Consider the following 20,860-nt stretch of genomic DNA (forward strand, 5'->3'; position numbering starts at 1 on the left):
AACTTCTTATGTAAAGGTGTTCTGCAGCAAGCCTTTGTCTGATGTACTACTGTATTCTGCTGAGCTTGTAGAGCTTGGAAATATCTACACACAAAAAAAGCTCACTCTCTGTATCTCCTGCAGTGAGCAAACACTCAGCCAGCACACAGCGGCCTTGATCTGTTCCTTTTAAAAAGGAAATAGCTGTAACAATACCATGTCTTATCAAATTTAAGGGAATAACAGTGGTTTTTTTTTTTTTGAATGGGTCAAAGCAAATCCAGCCAGTTCATAATGTTTGGTTGCATAATATACTCAAGATTATGCAAAGCCTAGTTGACACATCACATTCACCTTTGGCCGTTGGATGATTCATTGAAATCTCCAAAGAAAAACAACTTCTTCTCTAAATTAAGTCTAATGCTAGTTAGACTTAATGGCTCACAGCCACATGAAGGTCTCTTTTAAACAGGAAAGAAATGATAATGTTTGGTTGACTGCAGACAGAAAGTCAGCCCTGCACTCTCACTCTGGAGACCCAATTAATACCAATGTAAACCACTGCTGCCCTTACAGGCAAAACCAGTACACGCTGTTTGTGTGAGTGTGTGTGTGTGTGTGTGTGTGTGTGTGTGTGTGTGTGTGTGTGTGTGTGTGTGTGTGTGTGTGTGAATGTGTGAGTGTAAAAGAGAGTCAGAGAGAGGAAGATGTAAGGGTATCACAGGGTGAGGATTAGGCTGAATAAACCGCGCTGAGTATGGATGATATCCAAAAAACGCTTTAAGATTATACCGCAGACAGAAATCACCCTCACATAACAAACAAACAACTAATCATAAGTATTACCTTTACCCTTGACATACTCAATAAATGTCCTTTTGATGGTGTTAATCAATTTGCATATGAAGTCATGTAAGGTTGCCTCTAAGACATGAGGCTTAAGGGCGGTGAGTCTTCAAATCACCTTTGAGGGTGAAATTGACTCTTACTTGCTAACAAGTCATGTTAAGTTTCTTAGGTGTCCATCATCAAGCTTGTAAGATTTATCATCATTGATGTATTTTTTTTAAATACCAACTCTTCTTCAGTTCTCAAAATGTTAGGGTTATTTTTGCCTAATGTATTATTAATTAATTAATTAATTTCAATGTATTATGCTATTAGTAGTTTTTAAAAAACGAGCATGTTTTTTTGTAGCTTATGGAAAATGTGTTTTTGACACTTTTATGCCATAGGCCTACATTTTCGTCCCCTAGTTTAACAGGCTACATAAATTACATCTCTTGGGTTTCAGTGTGAGCTCTAGACTCCTTAAAGATTTTTTTTTTACAGTCCTGTCTTCATATAGCCTCAAGCAATCATACAATAAATCAGCCTAATAGTAGAAAATAATGATCTTGTTGCAGACCTTAAGTCTACATTATCGTTATTTAAGTCACTCAGCCTTTTATCAGTTTATTTCAACCTGCAACACAGACGCTGTAATGTCCCTCCAAACTGAACACCTGTCCTATTAACTGCCGTGTCCTCCATTACCTGAACTTTCACTAAACAGTAAATAAATCTCCAGAACATAAACAGGTTTTCACTGAAAATGTAGCTTCAACTTAGCTGGAGTCAGAAAAAAAAAACCTAAATGGCAACCAAGTTTTCTGACGGTCCGTCGGCGCTCTCCTTGCCAACTTGTACAACTCAGACACGATAAAGCGACCAAACATTCCGATGCCAAGTAAATATCTTTCTTAATCATGTTCCTACCTTTTCCGCCGACAGCGCAGGAGTGGCCCCACATGAGCCAAAACAGCAAAAGAGGGACCCCGAGTGTCTCCATGGTGGTCGAGTTGTGTGGCTGATGTCTCGCAGTTCCCCTCTTCAGAAATCCTGGATCTCCTCCCCGGTGCGAGGATCTCGTGTACTCGGTGGATAGAGAGACTGTCAGCTGGTGTTGTAAGCAGAGAGAGAGAGAGAGACGCTGACGTTCAAACAGCGTCTATAAAACATTTATATCCGGTCAGCGGCTTTCAAAATAAAATAAAGTCGACTGTTTCAATTGATTTATGTTTAAAAAGATTAACAAAAAGGGTTGAATTCACGAAAAGTGAAAACTGCAGTATTTTTTTGTATTGATAAAAACGCAGACCATCTCTCTATTGAGAATTGGTGCGCAAACAGATTTCCCCTAAGCATGACAGGTTGTATGATTTTATGCTGAAGATGAAAACAACTTTTTGAGCAAATACATCTAGATTCGTGTGGTACCTTGACAAAGCTGCTGTTAAAGAGAGAGAAGCAGCAAGTGTTGGAGAAGTGGGGAAGTATGAGAGGGAGGTCTGTTTAAGATGAGTGTTGTGTGGGTGCTAAGTAGGGAAAATTTGATTTTGACACCCCAGGAAATGAGAAATAGCTACCACTGACTGCATTCCCCTAAGGAAATACAACTGTACATGTTTCATAATTTCAATAAACCCCACGCTAAGGCAAGTTCGAACACCAGCAGCTCACAAACAGCTGACACTGAAGCAATGACTAAGTGAGAGCATCAAAATAACATGTGCATACAGGGAACATCAATTAAAACAATAAAAGGCTTTATATCCTGTTTACTTTGCCACTAGTGACACTCAAAATAAGCTGAACTGTTTCTCTTTACTAATTGGGACTATTTCAACCATTCAACCATTCCTTAATTCTTCTTTAACTGTACAATTGTAATTGCCTGGAGAGGTAAAATCCAGCTACCCAGTCATTTGCATGGAAAAAAACAAAGATTAGTTGGAATTTTGAATAACTAAAACAAATAAGTAACTAACTGTATTTAATAACATTGACACTGACATTTTCTTTTGCTCATAATAATAAAAGATACAAGATGTGATTTCCTCTTAGATCCATAGCCACATGTTGTTGATGCCTACCTGCTGGCTATAGACAGATAAGTTAGCAATGTGCATTCTTAATTGTTTATTTGCAGATACCCTTCATAAACTGCCTGCTAACTTACTTTGAACATTTTTAAAGAAATATCCCTAATTTAGAAAAAACGTCAACGGCATATTTCTTCATTTTCATACAGCTTTCATAATCAAACGAAACAGCTGCCACAGAAAGCTGTTTTTTGTTTTCAAACTGTATCCTCCTAACAAGAACCCGAACAGCTCAGCCATCCTCCCCCTCACAGATTTGAGTTGTTCAGTTTTTACCCTGTGGCACAATCACTGGTTTTCTCTAACGCCCGTATGTTCTTCAATTATTCCCCCGTGCTTCGTCTTCTACTGGGTGTGGGTGTGTGTTCGGGGATTATAGAGAGGGAGTGAGGGCAGACCTCAAGTGAGTTAAGAGGATAACAAAGATAGAGTGCATACACACATGCAAACACATGCAAGACCACATTTACATACACTTACAGTCACTTGTACACACACATACTCCCGATTGGCTGTTGTGGCGGCTAAGTTACAGCAAAGCAGAGACACATGAAAGATGGTGCAATCAGCAGACTGTCCCTACGCATGGTCTAACCTTAAATTCACAAACCATCAGGAGTATAGAGGACACTACATTTTTATTTTAATCTCAAAAGCACAGAAGAGTTTTATGTTAGTTATTGCTCAGTAGTAAACTGGTTGCTTTTTTGTCTTTTATCAGCATGTGTATTCTCCAGCAAGCCCAAACAGTTCACAAATTATACATTATTCAAAAGGTATATTAATTCTGAATCATTCATCTTTTTTTATAAACAGACTGATTAATTAGAGACAGAACCATCCCTTTTATAAGAACTCATTTCTTTTTTTACAAGAATTCATCTTAAAAAGCACAATCTGAACAAATGCCAACCATTCTCTTAGTAGGTTTTTGTAAACATGAAAATGTCCATTTAAACTGACAAAATCTAAGTTGATTTCATATTAAATTAATAACCCACACCCACCCACACACACAAATAACAACAACAGCCCTGTTCTTGCATCATTGGCTCTCCACCTGAGCACCAAGCCAAACTGCTCAGACTCCCCTCCAAGGCCACAGTATAATCAAGTCTTCAGTGCAACTCATCAGTATTTTTTTAAATAAATCTCCTCTTCTCCTTCACCCTGTCGGCCTTGCTACTGAGTCCTGTTATGTACAAATATCCCAACACTTACATACTTAACAATTTACTTACAGTACTTCTTTTCAGAGTTTACTCTATACTCCCTCATACATTTCATCTGTGATATGTAGATACTTTCTTGAACCTTGACATACAGTAAGCTATTCTTGTCCCTCTTTGGCAAAGCAGAGCAAATTGAAAACATATTAGCAGTACATCCATTTCTTCATCTGCTGCCAGCTGCACTACACACAGTCAATTAGGGATCGACAAAGCTTCTCCTTTTCGCCTGACAGGCAGTTAGCATCAGCGGACTGAAAGGTTACCAGGAGCATGTAGGTGTTTGATGCTCCACTTCTGTAAAGGTCAGCTACTGATTATAGCAGTTTTTTTGCTGGAAAGAAACTCAGTGGCACAAAACACATGTGAGACTAAAACTCCTGTGCATCTTAACTGTATGTTATTACAGATACTAACCAGCTGCGTGTCCTGTGCATGTCAGGACCACGGAGAGCTCCTTCACTTTCACTCGGAATAAGCGTCGTCCAGCAGCGGGCGCAGTTGAGCCAGTTTCTCTGAGCGGAACCATCGAGCTTCTCGGAACGGGGGAGTGTAAAAAGTGTAACACACTGAGCTAAAAGCAACAATGTGAAAAGAAGGTAATCAAATTAATTGAAATTCATACTTTTAACGTGGGAAAATGTACAATTTGACATTTTATATCAACTACTGTTCATTTCATTTAAACAGTGTTATGTGTGTTTGTCGCTTTGTACGTCTGTAGGTTTTACGAGGCTAATTCATCGTAGCTGCTTTTTCAATGTCAAGACTTCGTTGACAGAATATTATGTGCTGTCCTCTTACTGATATGTCGTCTTACTCCTAGTTTTTACGTCTCACTGCATGAAACGTTTGATATCATTTCTGTTATGAAACAGGTGACAGTCTCTGCTCTCGTGTATTCGTCATTCACCTGTCATCCGTACACTTTGTTTTGACTAATAAAGTTTGCTGCAGGAAGTTTCCACGATTGAAAAAAAAAGGGTAATCTCCATCAATGCAGTTTTTAAATGCCATTTCGCTGCGTTGTTGCACGACGTTAAAAGACATAAAAAAAAACAAAAAAACATTTGGTTTCTTTTGGATATTATTATCTTAAGACATGGAGCCCACACATTAGATAATAAACTACAGTAGTCTTGTAGGTTAATCCATTAAAAATGACTATAAAGAATGAGATAGTCTGGTTATACAAATAACTGCTGTGGATGTTATAAAAATAGAGTGACAAATAATCTAGTCACGTCTCATGAACAAACACATAATCAGATATATTGAGATGTATCTTGCCAGAGCTTTTATTGGGTTATTTAAAGTCTTGATTAAGGCCCGGCAAGTTTCTTTACAGAGCACAGTTCATACATTAAGCGATTCAAAATGCTTTACAGCGTTAAGGCATTTATTATTATAAAGGCATTATAAAAACAAGTTAGTTTTTTTAATTCTACTTTAAAACCTGCTGCAGAGCCTGTTTTTTTATTTAACCATATTTGGATCTAATGCGTTGACAGGGATTGTTCAAGGCTTGTTTCTCATATGGGTACACAGTAAGACAAAAATAACACTGCAGTGTTTCTCAACCTTTGGTGACTGACTGTGGTAAAGTGCAACCATATTTATTGTTGTTGTTTGTCATTTCTTTGGGTGTCCCAGTGATAAATGGGCTGAAAATGATGATAATAAAAACTACCACCAAATGACAAATAGTTTTTTTATTTTGGTTTATGCAACTGAGGCAACCTTAGCCGATTTATTTGAAAGTAAAAACTGACTTTCGGATACGTAAAACTTTTCTGCACAGCTTCCTGTGGAAGGTTCTGGCAGAGGAATGTCTTTAACTGCTTTTACTTTCTAGTTCTCAGTCTATTTCTTATGTATTCATATTCTCCAAAGTCAGTATTAAAAACACAGAAATGTAATTAGTCACATAAATCTTAATTTTTACCTCCTGGATACTCATACCTTCAAAACCAGCATCACTGGTAAGAGCCATAACGGTTCTCTTTTTCTTACTCCCATAATGTCAACGACTTTGTCTTCTGTTTTACCCCCAAGGTTCTTCAACAGTGAAGTGGGAGGTTAAAGCAGGGATGGCGACTCGCCGTGTGCCACTAGTCCTGCTGGCCTGCGGCTCCTTTAATCCCATCACCAACCAGCACATGAGACTGTTTGAACTGGCCAGAGACCACATGCACAGCACAGGTCAGATCCAGACTTCACAGATGCTGTGTTTGCTTTGTTTGTGTGTTTTATTTAACTTTACAGATGCCCTGTAGGGTCACAGCTCCTCCTGATGAAGCTTTTGATAATGCCCAACATTTGATATTCTTTTTTTTAAGTTGTATTTTGGGTCATTTCACCCTTATTGGATAGGACAGCTGAAGAGAGCCGGAAATAGTGGGAGGAGAGAGTGGTGGATGACATGCAGCAATGGGCTAAGGGCCTATTTGAACCTACAGCTGGACTATAGCCTCTGTACATGCCACATAGGATGTGCGACATAACCACAAAGCTATCCGGGTACCCCCAATTATTATTATTTGAATTAACAGTGCATCACATGATAATGTGTACAGTGAGAGAGAGAGGTTGATCATAGTAATTAACCTAAAGAGAGTTATGACCCAACTCTGAAGCATTACTAGCTCATTGTTTTTCTTTTATGGTTTATAGATTTACTGTTTGGCTTCGCTGCTTTCATCAAAACTTGTAACAGCAGCAGCAGGCAGCTGCTACCTGCAAACACGCCTTGATAAACCTACTGTCTCTGATCCTTATAGCACCAAGCAAACACAGTAAGAGCGAGGCTGTAGAAGAAAATTTAAAGTTAAGTTACTATTAATGCACAGATTTATTTAACGAGCCGCTTGAATATAAATGCTCAAAGGAGGATAATACTTGCACTGGCATTCATGACAGATGTCGTAAATATAATGAAAAATCAAAAAAGACATACACATTCAGTGGGTGCTGGATCCAAAAAACACGAATAGATAAAGAAAGCAGAACAAGATCATCACCCCAAGAAGCTCCCGTATGAAGGATTTATTAAGTGACATTTCAAGCCGACATGCTCTTCCTGGATGTTGGCTCGAAACGGCACTTTATAAATCCTTCAAACAGGAGCTCCTAAGTGTCATAAGTACAACTCCAGATGAATGCTTCTGTTCTGTATTATGCTCTTTGTAGTCCTAACCCAATATTTCTGATGCTGGAGACCAGTAGCGGCTCGTGCATTGTTCCCACAGGGAGGGCACAATTTCTCACTGATCGACAGGGATGTTTATCTTAGTAAGCTTGATGCTAAAACTTACCGGAAAATGCTATTAACTGGCTAACCAATTTGTACGTGTATGTATATCCTTTATTGAAAATGTAATAAGTTTGAATAATCTTATTCAGTGAAGGTCTGTTATTCTCTTCGTGGGGAGTAGGTGGGCGGTGCCCTCTATTGACTATGGCCACCACTGCAGGTTCACACCTAATTTGCACTTCCCTTGTAATCTTCTTGTATGAATTTAAAGCTCATTCGCCCTCGGGTAAGTTTCTTGACGTGTGGCCACTAAGTCGTATGTAACAATCGTGTCAGCAGACACAGGCTCCTCACCAAAACTCGGCCAATTTACTTCCAAAGCTGCTCTTAGCAAGAGAACTGCCTGGTCACATGTTCATAATGACATCGTTATACCTTTAGAGCTATATCGCCCCTGAGTCAGCTCTCTCTAAGGTACTTTATGAACGCATGCACAGAGGAGCGTTTGAGTGGGCAGGAACATCAATAATGCTCTTAGAGTTTCCAGTTGACCCCTCACCAATAACAGATCAGCTGACTGATTCCAGGGTGATCAGAAATTCTGCTTTTATCATGCCTGTTGCTGATTGTCTTGGCTATAGAAGCAGATGCAAATACATCTGCTTTTTAAAAACTAGGGTGAGCACTATTTACAACTAGTTTCTCCTACAAAAATTCAGATTGTTTTAATACTTTAGTAACCCATTTATTAAAGCAGTTTCTAAACCAATAGAATTAATATCACAACATGAGCTGTTGATAAGTATATTTTTTTGTGCCTTTATCACTCAGTTTAAGCGATTGTGCTGAAATGTTGGATTTAGAAAAGTACTGATATATGAACACCAGTATCTCTATGAGATGACTCTATCTACTGATTTACATTCCATTTCTGTATCGTCTGACATGACCCAGAAAATGTGTTTTGATCCTCTCTTCCCTCAGGCCAGTACCAGGTGGTGGGTGGCATCGTGTCTCCAGTGAGTGACGGTTATGGAAAGCAAGGCCTGGTACTGGCTAAGCACAGAATTGCTATGGCTAAGTTGGCGCTGCAGAGCTCAAACTGGGTCACAGTTGATGAATGGGAGAGCCAACAGCCAGACTGGACAGAGACTGTGGTAACCATGAGGTATAAAACCTAGTCAGAGCACCATCAGAGTTAAAAGAAAAGATTCTTTGAGACAATAAGGCTGAACGTAGCAGGGGAACATGCAGAGGACTTTGGGATTGAACTCAGCCTTTAAGAGGAATATTTGTTTCTCTTCTGATGCGTCCTAGTTTTACCACAGAACCAGCACCAGCAGAGCTCTGGGAGATGTGCTCTCCTTGGCTGCTCCTCCATCCGTCCTGCTGCGTGCCAACCTCAACCGATTATTTAACAGAGTGTTGCCAGGCTCCCTGAGTCTCAATTACAAGCTCTGAGTTGCCAGACCAGACTGGACCCTCGTCAGGTCTGGGTTTTCATGAGGTGAAATCAGGGGCACAAGCTGCTAAATTCATTGGCTAAGTCGGATTTGTTGATATGCAAAGGGCTGTCTGGGCACATGAATATGGGGGTGAAAGAGGCAGCAGAGTTAATCTGAATGATATATGAATATCTCAGTATTGCAGAAGTTTTCAGTGCAGCAATAGGAAATGTATTTGCAGATTGGTTTTATTTAGGTTTTCCCTTAGGGAATTAATCTTATATTTCACACACACACTCTGTGTGTAGTTTGACATTTCAGATTATTTAAAAAAGGTATCTCACTCTTGTTTCATTACATTTCTTCCATATTTCACTCTCCTTCTTGTCCACACTGCTGACAAAGCCCCTTATGATTGCATCTCAGCCAGCCCCCACATGTTTGTGCAACATGGGTGATTATCAAGGCATGAAATGGCCTCTTGTCCGGAGGCATTGACGAAGCCCTGTCACACGTAACCTTGCTCTCTAATGCATAAACTGCACACACGCAAATGGACTCACACATCTTTAAGAAGCTTAACATGAAAACAGTGAAGTTTTTCATTCATCTCTCTTACATGTTCCTGTGTGACTCGTGGATTATTATATGGAACCATTACAGATAGTTTGATGAAGCTTCACTTAAATTGACAGAGTAAGATGAATAATGAATGTACAACAACTAGTTAGTGGTTACATCAGCAAATAAATGGCGAAATATTCAATATCAAAATAGAAAATAATGTACTTTTTTGTTATGTAAGATATCAAAGGAATACATTCTCAGCCTTTCTGTATCTGTCATTTGTTCTGTCTTTTGGGCAGGTATCATTACGGGCGTATTCTGAAGGAGTATGAAGGGCATATTGAGCAAGACGACTTCAATGGAAATTCTATTTCCCTCCCAAGTAAGAACCTCTTAATGTTATGAATTCAGGATTTGTGGATTTGTGTTGTAATTGATTTCTTCTCATGTTTAAATGGCAGTGTTGGCTGGTCTGTCCACTGGTTTGGTCCAGATATAATTTAAATAGAAATAATGCAACAACTGTCAGGTGTGTTACCTTCAAATATTCTACAAACTGTCTTGTTCTCAACCAGGTGAATCCTAGAGCATTTGTTGACCCCTCATTTTTCCTTAAAAGCCACCAGCAGGTCAACGCTCGACTTTGTCCAATACTGTTGGCTATATCAGAGTTATTGCTTATTACCACGTGTTTACATGTAAACATACTGCACACATTCTGAACATGATTAACAGTGTACCTGTGGACAATAAGCCTGTTGGCATACCATCGTCAACATTTTAGGGCGTGTGCTTGTGTGTGTTACAGCATGTATGAATACTGTGTTTTTTTTTATAACTGAAGGCTGGCCAATCATCGTCTAGGAACATTCTTTAGGGTTATTCGTGAATTGTAAAAATATATACATTATTATATATTCATATTCATTTTTAAAATTATTTCAAATGTTTTGTTCACAAAGAATGTATGTTTGCTTTGTTTGTCTCTCTTTTTTACTCTGCATTGTCTTATTTTCACAATGTGTACAGCAGCCTGCATCATTAGGTAAACATAGAAACCCAGCAGTACACTGTGCAACTCCAGCCCTATAAATAAAATGATTATTACAAAAATATACATAATGAATAAAATAAGCAAACTTATGGTATATCTATCTTTCCCATTGAGCTCATGGCTTTCATTTTCCCATGAGAGTTCATTTTTATACAGAAAAGGTGAACTAGTTGGTAATGATGTTTAAAAAAACACATTTTTGTTTTCGTATGTTTTTTTCCAATTAAGCTTTCTTTAAATCAAGAAGCATCATAAAACATCTTAAAGAATAATTAATGACTGCCAGCATTAAACTGAAAAGAAAACATGTGAAGCAGTCGTTCTGTCCTTTACTGCTTAGAAACCTCCCTCAGTCGCTTTAGAAATGTTAAACTGACCGACATCTTTGCATCTTTTTTCATGCAGCCTTCGTGTAGAGCATATGTCATGCCATGTTTTATCCTGTCTGTGGTAAAACGTTCAAGGAAAGCGCAGTAAAGACATACACAGTGTCTTCCCCATCTTATCCTCCTCTCCATTCAGGCCCCCGCCCCCAGCTGAAGCTCCTCTGCGGAGCTGATTTCCTCGACACCTTTAAGATCCCCGGCCTGTGGCAGGACGACCACGTGGAGGAGGTGGCCGGACGTTTCGGTCTCGTCTGTGTTAGTCGAGGGGGTCTTCAACCCGAGCGAGCCGTGCAAGAGTCAGACACTCTTTCCCGCCACAGTCAAAACATTTTCCTGGTGAGGGAGTGGGTGAGGAATGAAACGAGCGCTACCGAGGTCCGGCGAGGTCTTAGACGTGGTCTGAGCGTGAAGTACCTGATCCCAGATTCTGTGATAGATTATGTTCACCAGCACAACCTCTACACGGAGGACAGCGAGAGGACAAACGAGGGCATGGTACTGAGGCCGCTCGCCAAACAGGCACAACAGCCTGTGAAGAGTCTGGATGACTGATAGCTAGAAGGCTGATCATGAGAGACCTTGATGTGAGAGTTCACCCACAGATCAGTGCTTCTCTTCAGGGATGGGAAGCTCTGTGTAATTCAACCTGACTGCAGCGGGATAAAAATGTACACATGCTGCAAACATCTATAAAGAAATAATAGTTTGCCAAAAACAAAATTCACCTTATTTCAGTTAGAAAAATCTAAACAGTGGGAGGCTTATTTTAAATAACGCCCAGCAAGAGTGCAAAATCTGAGCCGCGTCTTTGTGCCAGCATATGAAAGAACATTTTTAGCAGAGATTTTTTCATCATTTATAGCTTTATTCATTGCTCATCATTGCAAAGTTCGACACATTCAAATAAAATTCTGTATATTTAAAGATTTCTGTCTGATGAGTGTTTATTTTCCCTTTCCAAATCATGAAAACAATTTTCCCTCAAAAAGTTTGTACAACACAATACAAGGGTTTTATAGTGCTGACAAAGTCACTTTATATACTGACTGTTTGTGAAACATGGTATAAGGTGCATTAATCCATCATAATGTTAAGGAGTCTTCATATTTTGCTGTTTTAAAGCCGTGTGCTTCTGGTAGAGAAATTCTGTGTTCTAAATGGGTCTTTAATATCACCATGTTTCTTTGTATATATGTCCCATTTCTATTAAAGGACGTGCACCTACCAGAACACCCGCTGTGTACATTTTTAATTGTAGCAAACTTAATCCTGTTTTTACATTCTTTGTGTTTTTTACTCGGCAGAAGCCTCCTGACAGCAATTAAGTGTGGATCTTTCAGTTTCACATTATCATCCACACACAGCGTCTGTGTATTTCCACCAAAGGATTTAAAGTAATCTTGACAGTTGCTCGGCTACAGGAGGTGCATTCTCACTGAGGCCAATGAGAGTGAGAGCATCGCTGCGGGTGATACGAACTGGCATCCTTAGAAAGATGCTATGTGTATGCATGTCTCGTCTGTGTGTGTGTGTGTGTGTGTGTGTGTGTGTGTGTGTGTGTGTGTGTGTGTGTGTGTGTGTGTGTGTGTGTGTGTGTGTGTCTTTGTGTTCAGTTAGTGGTGGGATTGAGACAGTGGGTTGGCTGCAGCTGGGCCAAAAGTAGAGATTATCAAATTAAGTTATTTAAGCGAAACAAAAGCAGTGACAGGCCCATTGTGCTTTATTTAATTGTTGCAGTTGGTTCATTTTAAGCTCAGGTGATTCTGCTTTTGTACTTTGAAAATTATCCACAATGTGTGCTCCAATCAGACTCATTAAAAGACTGTTCAATGTTTTAATAGAATGGCTCTGAATTGTCATTATAACCCTGATTTGTCCATGATTAAAACAGCTTCTTTTTATAGAACAGGGCCAGGATGAATTTGCCACATTTGGAGCTCTGTGTAAGTGTGCCTCTGTCATTTAATAATGGAAGTGTTCACCCTAATCCCACATACACAAGAGCAAGTGTTTTCCACGTTATGTATGCATGCCACATGTTCCCAGCATACATTGTGTGGAGGGGATTGAAGGGGTTACGTGGTGTCAACCAGTGGGAGGGAAGAGGGAGGTGCAAGCGGCATTTCCCACTAAAAAGAATGAGACCCGGCAGGTAATCGGATTAAAGTTGGTTTCATTCAAATTGAGGCTTTGGATAGCAAGTTCTGCACTCGTTCACCAGTAGCCGTCTACAGCGGACCTCCTCATTCACAGGAAAGTAAGGACCGCAGCAGAGAACAGTCACCATGCCCACTGATCTGAATGGATATTGGAAAATGATTTCCAGTGATAACTTTGAGGAGTACATGAAGGCTCTTGGTGAGTTAGTGGCAGAGGAGAGTGGAGGTCAAACATTTGAAGGTTAAAAATGTATACAAATTTGATATTATAAACATGTTTATAACTGTCTGCTACTCATAAAAGCCTCATCTGTAGATTGTAGTAGAGCAAGACTGCAGATTGCTAGTTTTTTGTTTGATTTCTCCTATTTAACAGTTTGGAGCATAGTGCATATAGTTTCAATACTTGATTGCTTAAATTTGCTTCAAGGTAATGACTACATGAACCATACTTCATTAACAAGATCAATTAAAAAACCACATGAATGAAACTGTCTTTAAATCAGTACATGTTTATCTGAAACCGTGTAAATGCATTTTGAAAAATCTTATGGTCCTGTTTCTTTTAACTTTCCTTTTTTGGGGGCTCCTGTTGCAGATGTAAATGTAGCCATCAGAAAAATCGCCAACTTGCTGAAGCCTGACAAGGAAATCGTCCATGATGGGGACCACATTACCATCAAAACCCTCAGCACTTTCAAAAACTACAACATGGACTTTCACGTGGGCAAGGAGTTTGAGGAGGATCTTTCCGGAGTGGATGACAGGAAATGCATGGTGGGTATTTGGACTGAGGTACCAAGACGAGATTAAATACAAGTTATATTGATGTTTGAAACTGTTTTTACAAACTTCTTCAACCACACATTTAGAGAAGTGCATCGCTACAGTTTAGTTTGAACAGCTTACCCTTGGACTTTTCTGCAGAATTTAACAAGCATATGATGTGCTGGAATATGGCCTCTTCACCTGCTTAAAAAAGTTTCCTCAACATTTTTTAAACTCTTCTTAACAATTTGACTCTTTGACTGAAGACTAGTGTCAGATACTGCTGGAAAGAACACACAGACTCACATTTATTTAATCCAAAATATGTCCCTGAATTCTAAATAGGATGTAAGATTATCCGTGGTGGTGCTTGACCTTTTTTGTGTGCTGATTATAGATAATCTATAAGCTGTTTTTAAGGGTAAGGGTCACATGTGTCTTTTGTGTGTCTGTGTGAGTTTGTGCAGATTATATTGAAACACTGTTTATAGAGGGTTGGTTGGGGAAAGACTGCATATAGATATATAAGTGAGTTTACACATTTTTAATGTGAAAATCCATCACATGTTGTTACATCTAAAATAAATCCTGCCCTGGTGTTTCCTGTATTACATTGACATTTTCTTCATGACCTTTGACATGCAGACCACAATCACCTGGGAGGGAAACAAGCTGGTGTGTGTGCAGAAGGGAGAGATTGAAGGTAGAGGCTGGACCCACTGGGTGGACGGAGATGAGCTTCATCTGGTGAGAAAACATCAGCTCCTGACATGAATAGTAATGATCGCAATTTGGACACTTTAATCCAAATCCAGAACGCCTCCCAGCACCGTATGTGCGTTGCATATATTTTTATGTGTGACAGACTTGCAAATTGGCCCTCATGCTGCAGAAGTAATAACTGAGTGAGTTGCATGCACACTATCTTTGGAAGTATGTGGATGTGATTCATGCACAGCCAAATAAGTCATATTATTTTGCTTAAAAAGAACTACCTCAAAAGGGAAAGGTAGCATTATATTTTTTACTCGATCCCCCTCTGATCAAACAAAAAGATTGATTGAAGATTTTACAAAAGAAAAGGATTTTTATCGATTATGAGAGGAAAAACAATCCAGATCTGCTTCTCATTCATCTCCTAATCCTTAGACTCCTGCTGATTGAGCACATATCATCATCATCAGCCTCCTCCTTGACTATTTCAATTAAATCTCAGTTACAAGGACTTCATTATCTTCTTCTTTTAAACAGCTCCTCTTTGAAATTCACAGCGTGGCCCATAATGGAAGTAAAGCCTCTGAAAGTACTTTAAAGTAATGACTTGGGCATTAACATTTTCATTAGCTCAGCATTATCAGATTTTCCTCTCTGTGATTACTGCTGTAAAAGCAAAGCTCAAATAATCTGCCAAATTATTTTGCTAAAATGATGCGAGCAGATTTTTTTTTTTCTGATCAGCACCCGTGAAATTAGTTGGAAGCTCTGAGGAGCTGGAGGAGGGGTTAAATGTAGAGCAACAGTGGCCTCTAGTGGCAGAGAATACCCTTCAAGGCTAAAGGGTAAAAGGGTTAGGAGGCATACCTGAAAAACTGCATCTTTCCCTCAGAACTCTAAAGAGCTTCACATTCATTTTCTTCATCAATTACTAATAAGTGACCCATCTTAAGCCCCTCCGGCCCACATGACAACTTGTTTTTTTGTGTGTGATTGAATGATTCAGTTAAGAAATTTTTGAATTTATGATAATTTCATCCGTCTTATTTTCTTTTTTTCCAATGTATATTCTGAGTCTGTCTTTTTTTGTCTAAAAACACTCATTTGTCGTCTGTTGTCTGCAGGAGCTGAGAGCTGCAGGAACTGTTAGCCATCAGGTCTTCAAGAAGTCCTAAACTGGTTCTTGTACTGAGCTGGACGGTGCCCCCAGCTGGGATTTTCTCACAAAGTCCCAACAGTCACACATACTTCTCCGTCCAAAAACCTGATCAGTATTTTTGTCCTGGAGAGAATGTTATTACTCCATCAATCATTGCCTTACTCTGCCGAGATGAATTAATGTACAGCACAATAAAAGGCGAGTCTAGGCGTGTATCATATATTATCACTAAATACTAGGCTGTATATCTGTTGGACGCATGCATACTGTTACTGCAGGTGAAGTGTATTTCATTGGTGAGCTTGTCTGATGGAAAAGTAATGGGGAAAGTGAGGAGAGCTGCAAGTACACAAATTAAAAGGGTTGATCCCATTTAAGCTCTCGAATGATTGCTATGGAGTGAAAAGATGAATGTTCGAGTGAGTTTGAAGGTTTTAAACTCCTTCTCTCAGTCTGCATAATGGAAATCAGTTATGACATGTACATATTTATCCTCCCATTGTCTCTAGGACTCCATCATTAAAAGTCAAATGAATGAATCAATAAAGTAAAGAGTGCACTATAATGTCATTTGTCTTGTGTTTATCAGGCTTGTTTTGTATCAAATGCAGGTCAAAATGAAATGACTTATGTTTACTTGAGTTTCATAGACTAACAGATCAGGTATTAGAAGCTTCTTCTGTCTGAAAATGCCTCTCAAGACATGCACTAAAACTCAAAGGGCCTCTATTTGAGAATTTCAGAAAGTGAAGTGAAGCCTGCAGAGCTTTAGTCGGACAGCTGCAGCCCTGCTGTGCTCTGAATCAGCTAATCTGTCAGCTCACTTCGTTCATCACCATTTCCAATTGGGCAGTCTTTATAAGCTGTCCAGCTCACTTGCTCATTCTTTACTGCTGCTGCTCGCCCTGCTGTTCTGTCTCTCTCTTCTTTATGTGCATTACCCTGCCACCTGCCCATCTTTTATACCTGCAGGCTCTGTTTATGCATGCTTCTCCAGGGGACCGTTATTGATCCCTCTCTGCCTTGACTTTAGCTGGTTTGAGAAAATGATGCACTCAAGTAAGGGTCGAAACAGAAGTTTGACACCAGAGAAAATCTGCATTTAGTCTCAGTGAAAAGTTTCTACCAAAAGAATGGATCAACTTGCTGACAGTCATTTACTCAAATTTCTTATGGATTTGCAGAAATGACAATAAAGGTGTGGTTTCACATTGGTCTGCTGAACACAGAAACTTTTCTTAATCACTTATGTAATGTAGTAGTTTAAATTCCAATCCAAAATCACATGATTTAAAGCTCCTGTGAGGAGTTCTGTGTTGTTAGCTGGTTATGAAACAAACTGAAATTAATACTGACGTCTCTTTATGAACTACAAGAGCAAACAAGACCATCAGTTTGGCTATATCTAATTAACTAAGATTAATGTTTTAAACTGCTGCTATCTGGACCTTTACCTTTTCCACTACAGGGTTCACAACGAGGGATACATTAGTATGTTAAAAGAGTTCAGGATGAGCTTGTTTGTCATTTAAACATTACCGACACACACAGGAGACAAGAGGAACTGCTTTGTCCACAGGGCTGCGCCAAAATCGCCACAAACTGAAAGATCCTCCAATCTACACTTTTAATTAGATGCAGTTAAGCGCTGATATTTATATCCAAAATAAGCTCATTTATTTATATTAATTTCAATTATAGGTATAGCTGTTTACACCCTGCATATCTGCAAGTAATCATTGATGGCCACAGATAATTATTAGAAGGTTGAAAGTCTTGACATGAGTACACTGTGGGCGTTCATGAACTTCTTTTAGCAGCCAGTGTCAACATTGGCAGAGACAGTTCAATTCAGAGCAAATATACATGTAGCGGTAAGTATTGCTTCACAGCCATGATTTAGCTTTGCATTCATAGTCTGAGACCAAATAGATGAATCTAAGTTAATGCCTCATGCGTATAACTGGTAATGTGATATGGATAGCAAAGTGATTTGTAACACACCAATTAATTGACCTTTAAAACTGATTGTTTCAGATGAGTGCCTTTTGATCCCTCCTCTTATTCTAAAAAAAAAAAAAAAAGCCTAATACTTGGAAATAAGAATGGAAGATTGATATGTCCTGCACACACTACACTTTGAATGGACTGTAAAGGAAGTTGAAGACACCATGCGCCCAGCAGTTTGTTTTACTTGATTTATTGTAATCCCTGATTTTGTGACACCAGTGGTATGTGGTGGTCATGCCAACAGCATTAGATTTGGCAGTTATTAGTTATTAGATTAGTCTTTAGGCAAAAATATTTACAAGTTTTAATAACATTTAAGTCATTTAGCATCATACATTTTATCATGCAAGCCCCTGAGCTCCTATAGAAATGCAACTTTTAACATTCACTAGAACCAGAAAATGGACTGTGAAAATGTACATGGATAATATAGTTTTCTAAAAAAATCTCTACTGCATGTGCACTTCTGTTTAATCCAGCGTGGGAATGGTGGACTATACCATTAGCAATGCGACATTATGTGGCTTGCAGAAAGGCAATTAAAGTAGCATCAGGAGAATAGATTATTTTCATTCATTCTCTAACAGTTTTGGTTTGCTTTGATAAAAAAAATCTCAGGGGTCAACCTTTTAAATAATAAGACTTACAGTATGTATTAAGAGATTATTGAATGCTCATTTAAATATAAATTTTTATAGCAGTAAATATGAGAGTTAATTGAAATAAATATAGACAGAAAGTGATATTCACTGTGCATAAACATCTGTTTTGTTTACATTTGACAATATATTGAAAAATGCCTCTTTTTTAACTGACCAGTTGAACTATATTAACCTTCACGCTGAGTGTTCCTGGTTTCTGCTTGAGTTTGAGCTTGCACAGTGTACAGAAAAGTTCAAATAAAGAGTACACACTGTTGGCAGACGTTACAAAATAGCTTCTCCTATCTGCACATTGAACACTGCCCATCGCAGTATAGTGTCTGCATGTGTGCATAAAGAAAAGCTCTTGTGATTGGTGTGTAGTGGTGTGTGTGTGGGTGTGTGTGGACCCTCATATATGCCCTTTCTCCCCCAGTGATCGTGTAAAGACTGAAAGAAAAGGGTGAGTTTCCTCCCTCCTCCAAAACAACTGACCCTACCAATCCCCTTCAAGCCATAAACTCACTTATCAATCCTTTTCTGCCCTCATGCCCCATGACTCATTTAAAAGCAGGACCATTCCTTGCACCGTCCCCCTACTGGCACTTTTTAAAGGTCTACACACAGCAGTGTCACCAGCTTCCAGCATGCCTGCAGACTTCAATGGGAGGTGGATACTCGAGACCAGTGACAAGTTTGAGGATTATTTAAAAGTCCTGAGTGAGAAACGTTTCATTTTTGCTCTGAGATCTCTTACTTATGTCTTAAAGTAGTGCAACAGAGTAATGTGACAGGTTGAATGACCACAAAATGTAATAGAATCATGCCATTTCATGCTCATTCAATCTTTTTGCAAAGAGTGTTTCTGATCTTGTTACTGTTATATCTAACCTGAAGCTAATGCAAAAAGTTGTCAACTAAGGCAGACATTTTATAATACATTCTTAAGTATCAAGTAGTATCAATCAATGATGTTGGATTTCAAAATCATGCAGAGTCTTCCTCATTTTGAATAATCATGGACAGTAATCAAGACCATATTTTCAGGATCAACTTTAACCTTTTCTAATCCATTAAAACAGCTCAAAATTATATTATCACTCTCAATCTTTTTTTTCTGGCTCTAGATATCGACTTTGCTACGAGGAAAATTGCCATTTCCCTATCTCAGACCAAAGTAGTCACTCAAAATGGAGATAAGTTTGACTTCAAAACACTGAGCACCTTAAGGAATTACGAGCTCTCCTTCACCGTAGAGGTCGAGTTTGATGAGTACACCAAGGGACTGGACAACAGAAATATCAAGGTAGGTTGACCTCACATTTAGAGATACGAGGGTTGAGAAGTTTTATTGGATGAGTTAGTATTTCCCTGTTTTCTTGCTGCAGCTGATAATGAGGCTGCTGTTATCTAACTGTGCCGGGGGCAAAGATTGGTCTGTGGTCTCTGTGGACTGAAAGCTACAGTAGATGGCTGATGATGAAATGAACAGAGATTAGCGATGATGCACTTATGTTAAATACCAATGAGTGGAGATATTTATTCATTTAAAAAGTCAGCGGTAGAAAAAAAAGGCCTTAAAGTATTTAATAAATCCAATTAGTTTGCTGCAGAAAATGATGCTAACAAATAATTACAAGATACCTACAGGCATTGTTATCCATGCCGTTATTGAGTTACATGGAAAATAGAAAATGTGAACCAAATTGCTGATTTATTCTTGCATTAAATGAATGAAAAACCTGGAGTTAAAGGAAAATTAAAGCATCAACAATAATAAGGTAAAATGTATTTCAATGTATTGAACGTGTTTAACATGTGTGTTCAATAACTGTTAAACTTTATATTCATATTGATTAATGGAAACGATTTCAACCAACCAGTTTCACTCATTGCATATTATTACACGTCAGCATGACAGCAATCCTAAACTCATTAGCCTTAATGGTAGCAGTAACCTTTAGCCTCCAAAAGTAGAAACAATTGAAAAGTGGAAGTGGAAAATTCATCAGAATGAGAAAAACATACATTAATGACTATGATTACAGTAATTGTTAAATGAATCTTGTCTTACAGAGTCTGGTGACCTGGGAGGGGGACAAGCTGGTGTGCACGCAGAAAGGAGAAAAGGCAAACCGTGGATGGAAACACTGGATCGAGGATGGCAAACTTTGCCTGGTGGGTTGGCTGTATCTGACATGTTTTTGTGTTTTGATTTTGATTTTTGTGTTTGTAACAAGAACATGGACGGATGTGCTTGTAAAGTTGTAATAACCGTTTTAATTATGAAATTATCCTCATTTTACCCCCTTATGAATTCAACTCAATTTTCCTCCCACAGGAGCTGACGTGTGAAGATGTAATTTGTCTTCAAGTGTTCAAAAGAAAAGACTGAATGCATATTTCTGTTTTCATTTACTTGGTTAAAAAGGTTTTTGTTTTATCCCAAATAATATGTCTTCCTTAATGTATGAACCAGATGAAAAAATAAAGGTGCTTTTCAGATAATGTGTCTTCTTGTGTGCGAATAAAAAGGACAAACCTATGAGGCTAAGAATATGTATCGACTTGG

General features: G+C 38.8%; 3 protein-coding genes across 3 annotated transcripts in view; 2 read left to right on the forward strand and 1 right to left on the reverse strand.

Annotated features, from left to right (window-relative positions):
• clstn2a (calsyntenin 2a) overlaps window positions 1–1,918 on the reverse strand; it is a 146,406-nt gene extending 144,488 nt beyond the window's left edge. Inside the window, exon 1 of the mRNA XM_061044412.1 lies at window positions 1,738–1,918. Coding sequence (XP_060900395.1) covers window positions 1,738–1,810 — 73 coding nt within the window. The 5' untranslated portion in view covers window positions 1,811–1,918. The remainder of the gene's footprint in view (window positions 1–1,737) is intronic.
• Window positions 1,919–4,609: 2,691 nt separating this feature from the next.
• nmnat3 (nicotinamide nucleotide adenylyltransferase 3) lies at window positions 4,610–20,796 on the forward strand. Its single transcript, XM_061043728.1, has 11 exons — window positions 4,610–4,731; window positions 6,188–6,334; window positions 8,370–8,553; window positions 9,697–9,779; window positions 10,974–11,387; window positions 13,595–13,791; window positions 14,410–14,511; window positions 18,789–19,008; window positions 19,416–19,594; window positions 20,365–20,466; window positions 20,630–20,796. The coding sequence occupies exons 2-11, from the start codon at window positions 6,223–6,225 to the stop codon at window positions 20,681–20,683; spliced, it is 1,647 nt and encodes a 548-aa protein (XP_060899711.1). The 5' UTR covers window positions 4,610–4,731; window positions 6,188–6,222; the 3' UTR covers window positions 20,684–20,796.
• On the forward strand, window positions 13,038–16,202 carry rbp1.1 (retinol binding protein 1, cellular, tandem duplicate 1). The gene is made up of 4 exons (XM_061044388.1): window positions 13,038–13,195; window positions 13,595–13,773; window positions 14,410–14,511; window positions 15,603–16,202. The coding sequence occupies exons 1-4, from the start codon at window positions 13,123–13,125 to the stop codon at window positions 15,651–15,653; spliced, it is 405 nt and encodes a 134-aa protein (XP_060900371.1). The 5' UTR covers window positions 13,038–13,122; the 3' UTR covers window positions 15,654–16,202.
• Window positions 20,797–20,860: the final 64 nt, after the last annotated feature.

Source organism: Labrus mixtus, chromosome 8 (genome assembly GCF_963584025.1).
Source record: "Labrus mixtus chromosome 8, fLabMix1.1, whole genome shotgun sequence".
Classification (NCBI taxonomy): Eukaryota; Metazoa; Chordata; class Actinopteri; order Labriformes; family Labridae; genus Labrus; species Labrus mixtus.

What these genes read in the sequence shown, in the direction of transcription:
- nmnat3 (XM_061043728.1), top strand. Translation starts at nt 6,223, where the DNA reads ATGGCGACTCGCCGTGTGCCACTAGTCCTGCTGGCCTGCGGCTCCTTT. An exon ending in GAGACTGTGGTAACCATGAG is followed by an intron (nt 8,554 to 9,696) that starts GTATAAAACCTA and finishes TCTTTTGGGCAG; the next exon opens with GTATCATTACGGGCGTATTC. An exon ending in TGTGAAGAGTCTGGATGACT is followed by an intron (nt 11,388 to 13,594) that starts GATAGCTAGAAG and finishes CTCCTGTTGCAG; the next exon opens with ATGTAAATGTAGCCATCAGA.
- rbp1.1 (XM_061044388.1), top strand. Translation starts at nt 13,123, where the DNA reads ATGCCCACTGATCTGAATGGATATTGGAAAATGATTTCCAGTGATAAC. An exon ending in GGAGTACATGAAGGCTCTTG is followed by an intron (nt 13,196 to 13,594) that starts GTGAGTTAGTGG and finishes CTCCTGTTGCAG; the next exon opens with ATGTAAATGTAGCCATCAGA. An exon ending in TGGATGACAGGAAATGCATG is followed by an intron (nt 13,774 to 14,409) that starts GTGGGTATTTGG and finishes TTTGACATGCAG; the next exon opens with ACCACAATCACCTGGGAGGG.